Here is a 19,753-nt window from a genome sequence, read left to right as displayed (position 1 = left end):
AAAATTAAGTATTTCTTCCAGAAACTTATTGCAATTACACATATTTTGTTATACACACATTTATATTCTTTGTGTGTATAGGAACAACACAAAAAACATAAAAAAAGGCAAATTGGACATAATTTCACACAAAACCCCAAAAATGGACCCGATAAAATTGTTTGCACCTTTCCAAAATTGTGTGTAAACAGCTTTGTTTCAAGCATGTGATGCTCGTTCAAACTCACCTGTGGCAAGTAACAGGTGAAAATCCCTAAGGATAGCAAAATAAATAAAGATTTACAGCTTTACATTACATAAAGTGGTCAGGTAGCCACGCTGACTAGTAAACAATATTCCGCTACAGATAGCTATGCACTCTCATATCCCTACTAGAATACGTTTGTCTTTTTTGGGCACACAAGCATTTACATATTATTAGGCACAAACACCTGATATCTTTAAGGCATCTGCAGACCCATCAAGCTTTTCCTAAGCGAAGAAGAATCTTCAGGAAAAAATCCGTCGGTCTTATTCCTGAAGTGGCTGGCATTTTTTTCCTATTATTTATACTATAGCTTTTTACCGGAAGCCCCCTGGGGATAGACCTGCTACTTCTCTGAACCGCTTAACAGTTTCTGAACCCTGAAGTGGTTAAAAGAAGCAACAGGACACTGAACGCGTGCGCAGCAATGTCATTTTTACATTTTATGCATTATATTTACTTTTGCGGCGCTAATTCAGGCGAATTCTAAGCAGAATCAACCTCAAACAGACGTGGTGCACACATACCCTTAGAATACATCCGCATAGGATCTAATTGAGGAGAAAAGAATCCATGAAAAATCCTTAGCAAAATCCATACAAGTTATATGCAGATTTGTCTGCATGGTTCTGTATTACACCTGGAGAATCCAGATAGAAAATCCAAAGTATATCCACACTGTGTGAACCTACTCTTATAACCACAGCATATTCAAAAGAGTACAATAATTGTACATCAAAATTCCATAAAAAATATGGAATAGAGGCAGCCATAAAAAGGAGTAGTCCAAAGAGAGGCAAATACTAGTCGCCTGCACCCTGCTGACAACCAGTGGGTAACTAGAGTCCAATGGGCCGAGGTACAAAATTTGGATGTGGACCCCCACCAGCATGTTCGTCAGATGTATGGGCCTTTGTAGCGTTCCTGTGAAGACATATCTGTTCGCCCTCATATGTAACAATGTCCCCTATTCTTTAATAATGTCTCCCATCCTGTACCACTTTCCTGTAATAATATACCCTATCCTTGCCCCTTCATGTAATAATGTCCCTTATCATAAGCCCTTTCCATATATAATGTTCTCCATGCTGGGCCTTTCCAGTAATAATTGGTATAATGTCTTCAACCCTTCCTGGTATAACGTCTCCCTTCCTGGTATAATGTCTCCATCCTTGGCCCCTTCCTGGTATAACATCTCCTTTTCCTGGTATAATATCTCCATCTTTGGTCCCTTCCTGGCACAGCATCTCCTTTTCCTGGTATAATGTCTCCATCTTTGGCCCCTTCCTGGGATAACATCTCCTTTTCCTGGTATAATGTCCTCTTTCCGGGGCCACTTCCTAGCAAAAGGTCTCCCTTTCCTGGTATAATTTCCCCCATCCTGGACCCCTTCCAGTAATATATGCCCCCCTTCCTGGTATAATGTCCTACATCCTGGTCCTCTTCCAGTAATATAATGTGCCCCATCCTGGATTTCTCCAGTAATATATGTCCTCCATCCTGGTATAATGTCCCACATCCGGGTCCTCTTCCAGTAATATAATGTGCCCCATCCTGGACCCCTTCCAGTAATATATGCCCCCCTTCCTGGTATAATGTCCCACATTCGGGTCCTCTTCCAGTAATATAATGTGCCCCATCCTGGGTTTCTCCAGTAATATATGCCCCCCTTCCTGGTATAATGTCCCACATCCGGGTCCTCTTCCAGTAATATAATGTGCCCCATCCTGGATTTCTCCAGTAATATATGTCCTCCATCCTGGTATAATGTCCCACAGCCTGGCCCCTTTCCAGTAATATAATCTGACACATCCTGGGTTTCTCCTGTAATATATGTCCTCCATCCTGGTATAATGTCCCACATCCGGGTCCTCTTCCAGTAATATAATGTGCCCCATCCTGGACCCCTTCCAGTAATATATGCCCCCCTTCTTGATATAATGTCCCACATCCGGGTCCTCTTCCAGTAATATAATGTGCCCCATCCTGGGTTTCTCCAGTAATATATGCCCCCCTTCCTGGTATGATGTCCCACGTCCGGGTCCTCTTCCAGTAATATAATGTGCCCCATCCTGGATTTCTCCAGTAATATATGTCCTGCATCCTGGTATAATGTCCCACATCCGGGTCCTCTTCCAGTAATATAATGTGCCCCCTCCTGGGTTTCTCCAGTAGTATATACCCCCCTTCCTGGTATAATGTCCCACATCCGGGCCCTCTTCCACTAATATAATGTGCCCCATCCTGGATTTCTCCAGTAATATATGTCCTCCATCCTGGTATAATGTCCCACAGCCTGGCCTCTTTCCAGTAATATAATGTGCCCCATCCTGGACCCCTTCCTGTAATATATGCCCCCCTTCCTGGTATAATGTCCCACATCCGGGTCCTCTTCCAGTAATATAATGTGCCCCATCCTGGGTTTCTCCAGTAATATATGCCCCCCTTCCTGGTATAATGTCCCACATCTGGGTCCTCTTCCAGTAATATAATGTGTCCCATCCTGGGTTTCTCCAGTAATATATGCCCCCCTTCCTGGTATAATGTCCCACATCCGGGTCCTCTTCCAGTAATATAATGTGTCCCATCCTGGGTTTCTCCAGTAATATATGTCCTCCATCCTGGTATAATGTCCCACATCCTGGTCCTCTTCCAGTAATATATGTCCTCCATCCTGGTATAATGTCCCACATCCGGGTCCTCTTCCAGTAATATAATGTGCCCCATCCTGGACCCCTTCCAGTAATATATGCCCCCCTTCTTGATATAATGTCCCACATCCGGGTCCTCTTCCAGTAATATAATGTGCCCCATCCTGGGTTTCTCCAGTAATATATGCCCCCCTTCCTGGTATGATGTCCCACGTCCGGGTCCTCTTCCAGTAATATAATGTGCCCCATCCTGGATTTCTCCAGTAATATATGTCCTGCATCCTGGTATAATGTCCCACATCCGGGTCCTCTTCCAGTAATATAATGTGCCCCCTCCTGGGTTTCTCCAGTAGTATATACCCCCCTTCCTGGTATAATGTCCCACATCCGGGCCCTCTTCCAGTAATATAATGTGCCCCATCCTGGATTTCTCCAGTAATATATGTCCTCCATCCTGGTATAATGTCCCACAGCCTGGCCTCTTTCCAGTAATATAATGTGCCCCATCCTGGACCCCTTCCTGTAATATATGCCCCCCTTCCTGGTATAATGTCCCACATCCGGGTCCTCTTCCAGTAATATAATGTGCCCCATCCTGGGTTTCTCCAGTAATATATGCCCCCCTTCCTGGTATAATGTCCCACATCTGGGTCCTCTTCCAGTAATATAATGTGTCCCATCCTGGGTTTCTCCAGTAATATATGCCCCCCTTCCTGGTATAATGTCCCACATCCGGGTCCTCTTCCAGTAATATAATGTGTCCCATCCTGGGTTTCTCCAGTAATATATGTCCTCCATCCTGGTATAATGTCCCACATCCTGGTCCTCTTCCAGTAATATATGTCCTCCATCCTGGTATAATGTCCCACATCCGGGTCCTCTTCCAGTAATATAATGTGCCCCATCCTGGACCCCTTCCAGTAATATATGCCCCCCTTCCTGGTATAATGTCCCACATCTGGGTCCTCTTCCAGTAATATAATGTGCCCCATCCTTGGTTTCTCCAGTAATATATGCCCCCCTTCCTGGTATAATGTCCCACACCCGGGTCCTCTTCCAGTAATATAATGTGCCCGATCCTGGATTTCTCCAGTAATATATGTCCTCCATCCTGGTATAATGTCCCACAGCCTGGCCCCTTTCCTGTAATATAATGTGACCCATCCTGGGTTTCTCCTGTAATATATGTCCTCCATCCTGGTAAAATGTCCCACATCCGGGTCCTCTTCCAGTAATATAATGTGCCCCATCCTGGACCCCTTCCAGTAATATATGCCCCCCTTCCTGGTATAATGTCCCACATCCGGGTCCTCTTCCAGTAATATAATGTGCCCCATCCTGGGTTTCTCCAGTAATATATGCCCTCCTTCCTGGTATAATGTCCCACATCCGGGTCCTCTTCCAGTAATATAATGTGCCCCATCCTGGATTTCTCCAGTAATATATGTCCTCCATCCTGGTATAATGTCCCACATCCTGGTCTTCTTCCAGTAATATAATGTGCCCCATCCTGGATTTCTCCAGTAATATATGTCCTCCATCCTGGTATAATGTCCCATATCCGGGCCCTCTTCCAGTAATATAATGTGTCCCATCCTGGGTTTCTCCAGTAATATATGTCCTCCATCCTGGTATAATGTCCCACAGCCTGGCCTCTTTCCAGTAATATAATGTGCCCCATCCTGGACCCCTTCCAGTAATATATGCCCCCCTTCCTGGTATAATGTCCCACATCCGGGTCCTCTTCCAGTAATATAATGTGCCCTATCCTGGGTTTCTCCAGTAATATATGCCCCCCTTCCTGGTATAATGTCCCACATCCGGGTCCTCTTCCAGTAATATAATGTGTCCCATCCTGGGTTTCTCCAGTAATATATGCCCCCCTTCCTGGTATAATGTCCCACATCCGGGTCCTCTTCCAGTAATATAATGTGTCCCATCCTGGGTTTCTCCAGTAATATATGCCCCCCTTCCTGGTATAATGTCCCACATCCGGGTCCTCTTCCAGTAATATAATGTGTCCCATCCTGGGTTTCTCCAGTAATATATGTCCTCCATCCTGGTATAATGTCCCACATCCTGGTCTTCTTCCAGTAATATAATGTGTCCCATCCTGAGTTTCTCCAGTAATATATGTCCTCCATCTTGGTATAATGTCCCACATCCTGGTCTTCTTCCAGTAATATAATGTGTCCCATCCTGAGTTTCTCCAGTAATATATGTCCTCCATCCTGGTATAATGTCCCACAGCCTGGCCTCTTTCCAGTAATATAATGTGCCCCATCCTGGACCCCTTCCAGTAATATATGCCCCCCTTCCTGGTATAATGTCCCACATCCGGGTCCTCTTCCAGTAATATAATGTGTCCCATCCTGGGTTTCTCCAGTAATATATGCCCCCCTTCCTGGTATAATGTCCCACATCCGGGTCCTCTTCCAGTAATATAATGTGTCCCATCCTGGGTTTCTCCAGTAATATATGTCCTCCATCCTGGTATAATGTCCCACATCCTGGTCCTCTTCCAGTAATATATGTCCTCCATCCTGGTATAATGTCCCACATCCGGGTCCTCTTCCAGTAATATAATGTGCCCCATCCTGGACCCCTTCCAGTAATATATGCCCCCCTTCCTGGTATAATGTCCCATATCTGGGTCCTCTTCCAATAATATAATGTGCCCCATCCTGGGTTTCTCCAGTAATATATGCCCCCCTTCCTGGTATAATGTCCCACATCTGGGTCCTCTTCCAGTAATATAATGTGTCCCATCCTGGGTTTCTCCAGTAATATATGTCCTCCATCCTGGTATAATGTCCCACACCCGGGTCCTCTTCCAGTAATATATGTCCTCCATCCTGGTATAATGTCCCACATCCGGGTCCTCTTCCAGTAATATAATGTGCCCCATCCTGGACCCCTTCCAGTAATATATGCCCCCCTTCCTGGTATAATGTCCCACATCTGGGTCCTCTTCCAATAATATAATGTGCCCCATCCTGGGTTTCTCCAGTAATATATGCCCCCCTTCCTGGTATAATGTCCCACATCCGGGTCCTCTTCCAGTTATATAATGTGCCCCATCCTGGATTTCTCCAGTAATATATGTCCTCCATCCTGGTATAATGTCCCACAGCCTGGCCCCTTTCCAGTAATATAATGTGACCCATCCTGGGTTTCTCCTGTAATATATGTCCTCCATCCTGGTATAATGTCCCACATCCGGGTCCTCTTCCAGTAATATAATGTGCCCCATCCTGGACCCCTTCCAGTAATATATGCCCCCCTTCCTGGTATAATGTCCCACATCTGGGTCCTCTTCCAATAATATAATGTGCCCCATCCTGGGTTTCTCCAGTAATATATGCCCCCCTTCCTGGTATAATGTCCCACATCTGGGTCCTCTTCCAGTAATATAATGTGTCCCATCCTGGGTTTCTCCAGTAATATATGTCCTCCATCCTGGTATAATGTCCCACACCCGGGTCCTCTTCCAGTAATATATGTCCTCCATCCTGGTATAATGTCCCACATCCGGGTCCTCTTCCAGTAATATAATGTGCCCCATCCTGGACCCCTTCCAGTAATATATGCCCCCCTTCCTGGTATAATGTCCCACATCCGGGTCCTCTTCCAGTAATATAATGTGCCCCATCCTGGTTTTCTCCAGTAATATATGCCCCCCTTCCTGGTATAATGTCCCACATCCGGGTCCTCTTCCAGTTATATAATGTGCCCCATCCTGGATTTCTCCAGTAATATATGTCCTCCATCCTGGTATAATGTCCCACAGCCTGGCCCCTTTCCAGTAATATAATGTGACCCATCCTGGGTTTCTCCTGTAATATATGTCCTCCATCCTGGTATAATGTCCCACATCCGGGTCCTCTTCCAGTAATATAATGTGCCCCATCCTGGACCCCTTCCTGTAATATATGCCCCCCTTCCTGGTATAATGTCCCACATCCGGGTCCTCTTCCAGTAATATAATGTGCCCCATCCTGGATTTCTCCAGTAATATATGTCCTCCATCCTGGTATAATGTCCCACAGCCTGGCCTCTTTCCAGTAATATAATGTGACCCATCCTGGGTTTCTCCTGTAATATATGTCCTCCATCCTGGTATAATGTCCCACATCCTGGTCCTCTTCCAGTAATATATGTCCTCCATCCTGGTATAATGTCCCACATCCGGGTCCTCTTCCAGTAATATAATGTGCCCCATCCTGGACCCCTTCCAGTAATATATGCCCCCCTTCCTGGTATAATGTCCTACATCTGGGTCCTCTTCCAATAATATAATGTGCCCCATCCTGGGTTTCTCCAGTAATATATGCCCCCCTTCCTGGTATAATGTCCCACATCTGGGTCCTCTTCCAGTAATATAATGTGTCCCATCCTGGGTTTCTCCAGTAATATATGTCCTCCATCCTGGTATAATGTCCCACACCCGGGTCCTCTTCCAGTAATATATGTCCTCCATCCTGGTATAATGTCCCACATCCGGGTCCTCTTCCAGTAATATAATGTGCCCCATCCTGGACCCCTTCCAGTAATATATGCCCCCCTTCCTGGTATAATGTCCCACATCTGGGTCCTCTTCCAGTAATAGAATGTGCCCCATCCTGGGTTTCTCCAGTAATATATGCCCCCCTTCCTGGTATAATGTCCCACATCCGGGTCCTCTTCCAGTTATATAATGTGCCCCATCCTGGATTTCTCCAGTAATATATGTCCTCCATCCTGGTATAATGTCCCACAGCCTGGCCCCTTTCCAGTAATATAATGTGACCCATCCTGGGTTTCTCCTGTAATATATGTCCTCCATCCTGGTATAATGTCCCACATCCGGGTCCTCTTCCAGTAATATAATGTGCCCCATCCTGGACCCCTTCCTGTAATATATGCCCCCCTTCCTGGTATAATGTCCCACATCCGGGTCCTCTTCCAGTAATATAATGTGCCCCATCCTGGATTTCTCCAGTAATATATGTCCTCCATCCTGGTATAATGTCCCACAGCCTGGCCTCTTTCCAGTAATATAATGTGACCCATCCTGGGTTTCTCCTGTAATATATGTCCTCCATCCTGGTATAATGTCCCACATCCTGGTCTTCTTCCAGCAATATAATGTGCCCCATCCTGGATTTCTCCAGTAATATATGTCCTCCATCCTGGTATAATGTCCCACATCCGGGTCCTCTTCCAGTAATTTAATGTGCCCCATCCTGGACCCCTTCCAGTAATATATGTCCTCCATCCTGGTATAATGTCCCACATCCGGGTCCTCTTCCAGTAATATAATGTGCCCCATCCTGGGTTTCTCCTGTAATATATGCCCCCCTTCCTGGTGTAATGTCCCACAGCCTGGCCCCTTTCCAGTAATATAATGTGACCCATCCTGGATTTCTCCTGTAATATATGTCCTCCATCCTGGTATAATGTCCCACATTCGGGTCCTCTTCCAGTAATATAATGTGCCCCATCCTGGACCCCTTCCTGTAATATATGCCCCCCTTCCTGGTATAATGTCCCACATCCAGGTCCTCTTCCAGTAATATAATGTGCCCCATCCTGGGTTTCTCCAGTAATATATGCCCCCCTTCCTGGTATAATGTCCCACGTCCGGGTCCTCTTCCAGTAATATAATGTGCCCCATCCTGGATTTCTCCAGTAATATATGTCCTCCATCCTGGTATAATGTCCCACAGCCTGGCCTCTTTCCAGTAATATAATGTGACCCATCCTGGGTTTCTTCTGTAATATATGTCCTGCATCCTGGTATAATGTCCCACATCCGGGTCCTCTTCCAGTAATATAATGTGCCCCATCCTGGGTTTCTCCAGTAATATATGCCCCCCTTCCTGGTATAATGTCCCACGTCCGGGTCCTCTTCCAGTAATATAATGTGCCCCATCCTGGATTTCTCCAGTAATATATGTCCTCCATCCTGGTATAATGTCCCACAGCCTGGCCCCTTTCCAGTAATATAATGTGACCCATCCTGGGTTTCTTCTGTAATATATGTCCTCCATCCTGGTATAATGTCCCACATCCGGGTCCTCTTCCAGTAATATAATGTGCCCCATCCTGGGTTTCTCCTGTAATATATGTCCTCCATCCTGGTATAATGTCCCACATCCTGGTCTTCTTCCAGCAATATAATGTGCCCCATCCTGGATTTCTCCAGTAATATATGTCCTCCATCCTGGTATAATGTCCCATATCCGGGTCCTCTTCCAGTAATATAATGTGCCCCATCCTGGGTTTCTCCTGTAATATATGTCCTCCATCCTGGTATAATGTCCCAGATCCGGGTCCTCTTCCAGTAATATAATGTGCCCCATCCTGGGTTTCTGCAGTAATATATGTCCTCCATCCTGGTATAATGTCCCAGATCCTGGTCCTCTTCCAGTAATATAATGTGACCCATCCTGGGTTTCTCCTGTAATATATGTCCTCCATCCTGGTATAATGTCCCAGATCCGGGTCCTCTTCCAGTAATATAATGTGCCCCATCCTGGGTTTCTCCTGTAATATATGTCCTCCATCCTGGTATAATGTCCCAGATCCTGGTCCTCTTCCAGTAATATAATGTGCCCCATCCTGGGTTTCTGCAGTAATATATGTCCTCCATCCTGGTATAATGTCCCAGATCCTGGTCCTCTTCCAGTAATATAATGTGCCCCATCCTGGGTTTCTCCAGTAACAATGTTCGTGCTCTACGTCTCTTTTCCAACAAATATATGCTTGTCCAAATAATGATACTATAGGGTATTGAAGCAAACCGATAAAGACAAAGAAAGCGGTATTTACCTGCAAACCTCAATAGCATAAAACAATTATATTATTTTGTTTGGAGAGCTGAAAACAAATGGGTTAAACCTGCGCTGCCGTCAGAAGGATGATGAGAAGACAGAGATCCGTAGTATGCAGTTTATCAGTCAACATGTTTCAAAGTTTCAAACTTCTTCATCAGGACAAACCACAGTGATTTGTCCTGATGAAGAAGTTTGAAACTTATTATTTTCTTTAGCATAAACCACAGTATAGACAATATACAAGCACATAAAAAAACATAAACCTGAAGGATACCCATCAGATGCATACAATGAAGTTTCTGGTCTCCAGTGTAAAATAGTGGTGCCTTCTTACGGCAGAGCAGCCTTTGGGCCACCTCAGGAACCATTGCCCATATGGATGACTACAACTTCTGCATTCCCTATAGCTATACTTTATAGGCTGTGGTTACTTGTTTTTGGCTGTGTTCCATAATCTCAAAACACAACACAGAAATATAAAAATGTAAGAAAAGTACAATATTTTTAAGAATATCAAATATTGAAGTATAAGGCACAAAGTATCACAATAAACGACAACATGCTGAGCTAGCAAATAAATAAATATTCCAGCCAGGAAAAAAAAATGTGTAGACCACCAGATACAGTAAATATACCACATAGAAGGTGAAAACACATCTTGTTAGTAGAATAAATTCTATTACATGAAGGGTTAGAGGTTATATACAGAGAGAGAGGTTATACATTATCTTAAGTGGTCACAACACCCAGATTCATAAGGTCTCCTGACCTCATCTTCCGAGTCGGGTAGTTAATTAAAAGGATAAACATAAAAGTCCCCGCTCCTACATCCCTGCTGATTGGCTGATTGGCTCTCATTATAGAAGCTTTTGGTGGAAGTTGCTTGAGTCCAAACCTTTCAGGTATGAATGGTGTCTGGACTATGACAGCACCGGGCTTATCAGGTTGATGTTAGACTTTGGGATCACAACTAGGCAGCCAACGCCTCTCCAGATTCCCTTGGATAATATGTTCCAGATGTCAGGGGTGGAAAAAGTAGGTTAGTTCTGGAGGTATACGTGGTGTGGATTAGATGTAGTGTTATGTATCATTTTTTTTTATAGCTTACATTTATTTTAGTTAGGTTTAAAAGAATGACTAAATGTTTATGTGGACTCGGATTAAATCCTTTCTAATATATTTTTTTGTAAATTGCTTAGGTAGCAGATTGCATGTAAACTTTTTGTATTTTTTTTATATTACAATGGATCCATGTTTTTTTTTTATAGTTTATGGACACATTGACTTTCTATTATGTTTAAAAGGTCATTTGCAACTGGGCAAACCTTACTACAAAATGCTCTGGGGGTCGCTGATTAGAAAACCGTGGCGTATGAAAATAAGGCCAGGGTCACACGAGTGTAGATTCTCTCATCCCAGAATCAGATCGATTAAGTAAATGACACTCGGATCAAACTCTGATCCGAGTTTGATCAGTCTCAGCTAAGTGTGATCTGATTATTTCGAATGAGAGAATCAAAGCACAAGTCAGAAGATGAAGAGCAAAAAATTTCTCCATCTTCTCCATTGTGTGAGTCTGTGGAAATCAAACTAAACTCAGAGTGCGGTCCAATAATTTCCACGCACCCATAGACTTGATTGGGTGAGTGCGATCTGATTTGTGCAGCAAATCACAGCAAGCCAAATCGGCATGAGAAAAAAAGACGCTGATCAGCACTGCCCCATAGTATAATATTGGGCTGAGTGATATCCGATAAAACAATAGAGAGCACTTGTCCAATGTATACGCTCATGTAAGCGAGCCCTAAGGTTGACTTTTGGGAATAATTGGCAAGTAGGCAACACATTGTAGTGGCAGTGTCACATCAGTGCCAAAAGAAGTGACGACTGCCACCAAGTGGTAACTCATGGACAATTAGGCTAAAAAACACCTCCATTTACATGCAATGCATTCTTTAGATCAGCAGAAGGGAAGTTGGGGCCACTTCCTGATGAGATTTAAGCCCCCCATACACATTAGATGGCTGTCAGCCAAGCGATGCTTGGCCAATCCTTTAGCCATCCAAGCCATCTGTCCCATACACAGGGGTACTTGTTCATGAAAGCGCCCCCATGTTCTTTATGAGAAAGCCACCGGCTGACATCTCTTCTGGCGGCTTAGCTCGGGGAGAACTATATGGTCCACAGTCCAAAATCAGACATGCCCAATTGACGATCAGTTGTCCGATGCTCCCATACATATTAGAGTGTCGGCTGAACCTGTCGATATTGGCATTAGTCTAATATGTATGGGGGTCTGTCTGATGATACAGTCACTTGAAGGTAAATATAGAAGGATGCCATGTTGAGATCTCTATGGGTTTTTTTTGTAGGATCTACCATAGGTGACCTCTCACTAGGATGGGCCATCAATGTGTGATCAGTGTGGTGCTATCATGACTTTATCTGTACTGTAGCTCTAATCAGGTACAATAGAAAAGTAAAATATTTATAAAACCAAGACAAAGATAAATCCTAAATATTTAGTAGCCAATATGGCTGCACTTTAGTAAAAATGACCAACAAAATGCCTATATTTCATACAATAGGAACATAATTACCAACATTAAACTATTATTATTATTTATTATTATAGCGCCATTTATTCCATGGCAACTATAGCGCTTACTTCTCATCCACCAGTATACAACAAAGCAAAATGATATCGACAGCCACAAAAATTCCCTTTAAATGAACAAGGTTCAGGCAAGACACCTAATTAACCCAACAACTAGAAAATCCTATTAGAATCCAACTGACGTTTACATTAACCTTGTAATAAAAGCCATAGATAACACCTTTAGGAAAAGTGAATTCAATGAATTAATAAATTAATCTAAAATAAGAATATAACATAATGACATAATACAAAATGAATATAGAACAGTAATGACATCCGGCTTTAATATCAGCCCCATTTTAATCATAGACATCAGATCCTATAAAAGTTCTAAAATCCCCCCCAAAAAAAAAATCAACTTAAAACAGCAAAAGTTTCAGTCTCACGGGAATCTCTTTGTATAACTAATCTAATGGCTGATGTTGAGCTGAATATTACCTGAAATAATCCATTTTGCAGAATATCTCCTTGTTTTTGATATAGCAGCTGTTGTGTTGCCTCAGAGACGTCCGACACACCGAACACTCGAGGCATCTGACGTGCCATATTAAGTTATTCACCTGGAAGGAAGAAGAAACAATAATCGGATTCACAGATTGAAAATCAATGTTTTAGAGGGAATATGTCAGCAGGGTTTTTGTTATGTAATTTAAAAGCTGCATGATATAGAGACAGGGAGCCTGATTACTGGGATGTGTCACTTGCTCAGCAGCTTGCTGTAGTTTCAATACCATCAGTGTTTTATTGGCAGGAGATTATCATTGCAGGACTAGGTGTCACGTGCCAGGCAGTCCAGCTAATCTGTGTAACCCCGCCCCCATCACTGACACTGATTGGCGGATTGCTGACAGTGTACTCAAGAAGCTGCCAATCAGTGGTGTGGGCGGGGTTGTACAGAGCTCAGCATTCTGACCATTACTACATCTATAGCAGAGAAAACAGGAATTCTATCAAAACTACAGCAAACAGCCCAGTAAGTGATACATTGCTGGAATCAGGGTCTCTTCCCCTACATCATGCTGCTCTCAGATTTACCCAGATTTAATGTAACGCAGTGAAACACAAGAAAATATATGTTGTGTTATATGTAACACCTGGAGTCTTGAAGCTCTGACCAGTTTCTGAGGGGCATAATGCACCTTTTCTAAATGGTCACTATAGTTTCACTCAACTTAATTACATTTAATAGATAATGTAATAAACAATCTGCAAAAGACTGTGGTATTCTACCCCCCAAAAATCACTCCAAAGGGACATTAGGTATTTCCATTCTATGTAACTTGCTGTTCACTGCCTGTTGTCAGGGGTAATCCATCTCAAGCAGCAGAGACACAGAGGGGTTAAAGTAGGTGAGGATAATTCTTGGCCTCTCTGCGCTTTCTGTTCTCTCAGAATAGGTAAGCAAGCTATTGAACAATAGCAAGAGTCATGCATGATGAGAAGTAGGGGTGGGGGGAGTTCCAGGTGCTATAGTGCTGGCAGAATGCTGATGAAAATAACTAAAAAAGGTAGGTGCCTAGTTATAGAGAATGAGAACCGGAGACTTTCTACACATAGTAGACTGATATGTGCACCAAAAGCGCTTTTTACTTGTTGAGGTAGGTCAAAGTGGAAAAACCTTTTGTGACTATAATATTTCTAGTGGATAGTCACTATACCTATTGGCCTCCGTAGAGCAGCGGCCATTGGGTATAGTCGCTATACATCGTCTTTGAAATCGGTGCTCCGTGCTCCATGTCCAAAATGAGGCACGGGGAACGCTGTGCAAAATCTAAACCACCTCTCCGTGCCTTTTCTGTGCCGTGGGATCGATATAGCACCAGTGTCACCACCACTGGTCCGTCCCACACCAATGGAAAGGCAAAGGAGTTCAGACTTACCACAGCACTCCCCATGCTTCTACAGCTGCCATTATGGACTCGATGAGACGGGGCACAGATCACAGTGTAGGAAGGAACGGTAGCAGAGCGGAGGCCATTATGTAGAGTGACTATTTATTAAAAATGGACATGGGGGTGGAGACAGTCTGTATTACGGACCTGGAATTCCTTTTCTCCATATTTGTGTTGAACAAAACTCAGATTATCATAAGGTTCTATACAATGTAAAATTAGCCTTTCGGCTGCATTCACACATCTGTGTGACAGATCCTTGTGTCCATCTTTTTCTCTTACAGCACACAGATCCATAGAGATCCATTGATCCATACACACATCTATTTTATAAGCAGATCAGTATCTCCGGTCCGTGAGACTCATCCGTTTTGTCGATCAGACTCGGCCATTAAAGTCTATGTGGATAAAATGGATGGAACACGGAAGGCAGACTTTGTAATTCAGAGTTCCATCCGAGTTTCATCCGTTCCTCATTGATCCATTCTTAAAGCGCACCTGTCAGCAGGATTGTGTTCAGTAAACTACATACACTGTCAGGTGGGTGACATTGCACTGATTAATATGATACCTTGGTTGATGAAATCCTTCCTGTGGTTCTTGTGTAATCTTCAGTTTGGAGATAATGATATGCTCGTGCTCCAGGGCGGCCTGTGGGGCGGTGCTCTATCTGGTGCTCTGCTTACATATTCATCTGTATGCTCTTATGACAGCTCACTGATCGTTCACTGACTTGCCTCCTACTTTACATAATGCATCTAGTAGTGCGGGGCTAGGTAAAATAGGAGTCAGGTCAGTGAAGGCACCGTGATCTGTCATAAGAGCATACAGATGAATATGTAAGCAGAGCACCAGATAGAGCGCCCCCCACAGGCCACCCCGGAGCACGAGCATAACATTATCTCCAAACTGAAAGTAATGATTACACAAGAACCACAGGACAGATTTCATCAACCAAGGTGTCATATTAATCAGTGTAACAGCTCCCACCTGACAGTGTATGTGGTTTACTGAGCACAATCCTGCTGACAGGTGCGCTTTAAACATCATTGTTATCCATAAATGATCAGTTTACCTGCTTCAGTTTTTAAAAATTGATGACAAAAAAATGGATCAAAAAATGGAGGCAATACGCATGACACATGAGAAAAAAAATCAGCACGTTACACAGATGTAGGAACTGAGACGGATGCACAGAATATCCAAACTAACTTATCTGGAAATGATTGTAGAATCAGGAATTCAGTTGGACAATGAGAATGCGTCTATCAAACACCAAAGCGTTTACTGCAAAGGGATGTACTTTTTTTTATTTCCGGTGCTGATCTAAAAAGTATTAGGCACCGTGTAATTCTTCATTAAATGAAATAAACATGTCCTATCAGATTCCCCTATAAATTACAGCTGATCCCCGGGGGTCTGAGCAGCAAGACACCTAGTGACCCTTGAAACAAAAAAAGGATTGTCCAAAACTGACAACTTTGTTAAAGCAAAAATAAAATAAATTTCTCTTGTGTCAAAATCCCCAAAAGTGCCTACATTTAACCCCACTATGTAACTAGTAAAAAGGAGCTATCAACTTTCTGCTACTTGACCGACTATTAGGTCATGAAGTGGATGCGGCTGTACGGAGCGGCTCAGCAGCAGAGTCCACTGCAAGCAGGAAAGGTGCCGGCTGTGTCATACAGCCGGTATTCACCTGTAATAGCAGCTATGACCGCTGTCAATTATTGATAGCGGCATTTAAGTCTTGGTGGTAAGACCATTTGGGCGTCCATCAGGTCCACTGTCATCAAATTCCAATGGGTTGCTGGTCATGCTGGTACTCCTGTGAAACCCTGCCACAAGCTGGGGCTTAATGAGACCATGATTTCTATACTGCTATAATGTCAATATATACTATATATGAATATATAATATATTTATAAAAAATATATTATATAATAAATAAAAAAAATAAAAAAACAGCAGCACTGCCTAAATCAGTGCAAAACTCAGAAAACTAAGCAAACTGGCAAAGCTTCCTATCAAAGATTTAAAAGTCCAAAAAAGGAGCCAGCACATCCAAAACAGTGAAAAAATACGTGTACTTTGTTCCCAAACCCCAGCTAACATTTGAGCTGTGTTTGAAAGGTAAAAAAAAAAGTTTGTTCCAATTCTAAAAAAAAATTTTTTTAAATTCATATCACTCCCCATTTTACAATTTATAATTAAAAAATATATCTAAACATAAACATATTTGATATTGCCATGTCCATAACAGTCCAATGAATCCGAATATACAATGATTTAACTCATAAGGTGAACGCTATATAGCAAAATATAACCGAAACCCCATAATAACCATTTTTTGCCCATTACACCTCATCCAATAATGCACTAAAAGTCTATAAATCACTGCGTAACCCTCAATGATAGTGTGGCCATGGCCTAAATAGCAAAAATCTAGGAGTCCCTTATACTATATGTTAGAAATTTATCAAATTTTTCCAAGTTGTCTTTTGTGCTTTACATAGTTTTTAGAATTTTTGGTTACTGAATTTTCGGTTAATTTGGCTTTTTCAGGTGTTTTAGACTAATTCCCCAAAGGCAATTAAAAAAAAAAAATCCCTAGAGTTATTTCATGTACTCCTGTTATTTTGCTGCATTTTTTTCAGTCATTCTGCAAAATGTGTGACCTTTTTTTTTTGCGCAAAAAAGTCTCAAAACCGGTGAAAGACAGAAAATAAAAAAAACTTTTTTTTGGCTTGGCACATAATTCACGAATGCTATTTTAATGAATTATGTGCAAAAAATAAAAGTCAGCGAAAAACCTTGAGTCAAAAAAATAAAAGTGACTTTAAAGACCCACAAGTGATGAATCGGGCCCCCAGGATTTGTTATTTTACACTATTGCAATTCCTGAGATTTTCTTGAAATACAGACTAGGTATTGGCCACCGGTTCACATAAAGGACACTATAGACCAGCGCTGCTATATGGTGAGGTTGTGGTTGTCAGAAAAGACTTGAGACATTTCAGGGTGTTTACATTACCGAGCCACATCTGTCAGATCTGGTACGTATCCATTATAAATAGACCCTGTGTAAACACGGCAAATCCCAAAAATTGTCATGGGACATCTCCATCCGAGTGCTAAGCTTAGGGGTCATCCTTTTGAAATGGCTAAAGATGAAAGGAAGTTTTACCTGCAAAGGAGAAGAGCGTTCTGCAGACTGTAATTCTCTCAGTCACTTTGAACAATCTGTGATCGTCCAGAATAAGAGACAATCTGACATGTTTACACAGAAGAAGGACGGTAAAACCGAGTTTGGTCTGCATTAGACGTCAGCAGAGGGCTGATTTCCTCCCTGATGTCAGTTGCAATGGTTCCAGCATGGAGAAAGATGTCATACTGATGTCCATCGGCATACTGAGGAGGATAGTCACAATAGTATAAGATGAAGCGTAAATACCACTGGCCGGAACAGTTCAGCTTTTTCTTTTTCGAAAGAAAAATGAAAGAAAAGTTCAAAAGGATAAAGGGGTACACAAGCAAATGTTAGTACCAAAGACACCATCTGACACTGACTATGGTGATCGCTGGTGCCAAGAATGCCATCAATAAAATGTGGCGTACATACAGTGGGGAAGAAAAGTATTTAGTCAGCCACCAATTGTGCAAGTTCTCCCACTTAAAAAGATGAGAGAGGCCTGTAATTAACATCATAGGTAGACCTCAACTATGAGAGACAAAATGAGAAAACAAATCCTGAAAATCACATTGTCTGATTTGGAAAGAAATTTTTTTCAAATTTTGGTGGAAAATAAGTATTTGGTCAATAACAAACAAGCAAGATTTCTGGCTCTCACAGACGTGTAACTTCTTCTTTAAGAGGCTCCTCTGTCCTCCACTCATTACCTGTAGTACTGGCTCCTCTGTCCTCCACTCATTACCTGTAGTACTGGCACCTGTTTGAACTTGTTATCAGTATAAAAGACACCTGTCCACAACCTCAAACAGTCACACTCCAAACTCCACTATGGTGAAGACCAAAGAGCTGTCGAAGGACACCAGAAACAAAATTGTAGCCCTTCACCAGGCTGGGAAGACTGAATCTGCAATAGGCAAGCAGCTTGGTGTGAAGAAATCATCTGTGGGAGCAATAATTAGAAAATGGAAGACATACAAGACCACTGATAATCTCCCTCGATCTGGGGCTCCACACAAGATCTCACCGCGTGGGGTCAAAATGACCTCAAGAACGGTGAGCAAAAATCCCAGAACCACACGGGGGGACCTAGTGAATGACCTGCAGAGAACTGGGACCAACGTTACACAGGCTACCATCACTAACACACTATGCCGGCAGGGACTCAGATCCTGCAGTGCCAGACGTGTCCCCCTGCTTAAGCCATTACATGTCCGGGCCCGTCTGAAGTTTGCTAGAGAGCATTTGGATGATCCAGAAGAGTATTGGGAGAATGTCATATGGTCAGATGAAACCAAAGTAGAACTGTTTGGTAGAAATACAACTCGTCGTGTTTGGAGGAGAAAGAATGCTGAGTTGCATCCAAAGAACACCATACCTACTGTGAAGCATGGGGGTGGCAACATCATGCTTTGGGGCTTTTTCTCTACCAAGGGACCAGGACGACTGATCCGTGTACATGGAAGAATGAATGGGGCCATGTATCGTGAGATTTTGAGTGCAAACCTCCTTCCATCAGCAAGGGCATTGAAGATGAAACGTGGCTGGGTCTTTCAGCATGACAATGATCCCAAGCGCACCGCCAGGGCAACAAAGGAGTGGCTTAGTAAGAAGCATTTCAAGGTCCTGGAGTGGCCTAGCCAGTCTCCAGATCTAAACCCTATAGAAAACCTTTGGAGGGAGTTGAAACTCCGTGTTGCCCAGCGACAGCCCCAAAACATCACTGCTCTAGAGGAGATCTGCATGGAGGAATGGGCCAACATACCAGCAACAGTGTGTGCCAACCTTCTGAAGACTTACAGAAAACATTTGACCTCTGTCATTGCCAACAAAGGATATATAACAAAGTATTGAGATGAACATTTGTAATTGATCAAGTTGAGGTCGACCTATGATGTCAATTACAGGCCTCTCTCAACTTTTTAAGTGGGAGAGCTTGGATAATTGTTGGCTGACTAAATACTTTTTTTCCTCACTGTAGCTCTTCATACACCAGGCAATCTGTCACCACGTTTTCTCTAAGAGCAGATGTCAGGATTCCTGTTGTCCTTCTACAGTTAGACCACTAGTGGCTGCTATTGTTCACCTTAATAATTGTGCTGCAATTCCACTCCTTACCACTGGAGGCTGCTGCTGTGTTCTGCAATTGTCCTTTGCTAAGATGGCAGATTCTGAACCTGTGGAATCCATCTTGTTTCCTGTTTGGGCCTATTTTAAGCCGCATGGATCTCTCACTCATTGATTGAGTATTGTGTCTAGCTGTTTAGTTTCAGTCTCCAGCTCCCAGACTTTCTTACCC

At 43.1% G+C, this 19,753-nt stretch overlaps 1 protein-coding gene across 3 annotated transcripts in view; it reads right to left on the bottom strand.

The window, feature by feature from the left end:
• LHX6 (LIM homeobox 6) overlaps positions 1-19,753 on the bottom strand; it is a 178,955-nt gene that overhangs the window by 99,995 nt on the left and 59,207 nt on the right. For all 3 annotated transcript variants that reach the window (XM_073639736.1, XM_073639734.1, XM_073639735.1), the window contains one exon: positions 12,811-12,932. In XM_073639736.1, coding sequence (XP_073495837.1) covers positions 12,811-12,932 — 122 coding nt within the window. The remainder of the gene's footprint in view (positions 1-12,810; positions 12,933-19,753) is intronic.

The sequence above is a fragment of the Phyllobates terribilis genome, unplaced genomic scaffold (assembly GCF_046119375.1).
Source record: "Phyllobates terribilis strain yellow unplaced genomic scaffold, ASM4611937v1 Scaffold_7__3_contigs__length_470593459, whole genome shotgun sequence".
Lineage (NCBI taxonomy): Eukaryota > Metazoa > Chordata > Amphibia > Anura > Dendrobatidae > Phyllobates > Phyllobates terribilis.
Note: the sequence above shows the minus strand (reverse complement) of the source record. Positions and strands in the feature narration are given on the sequence as shown.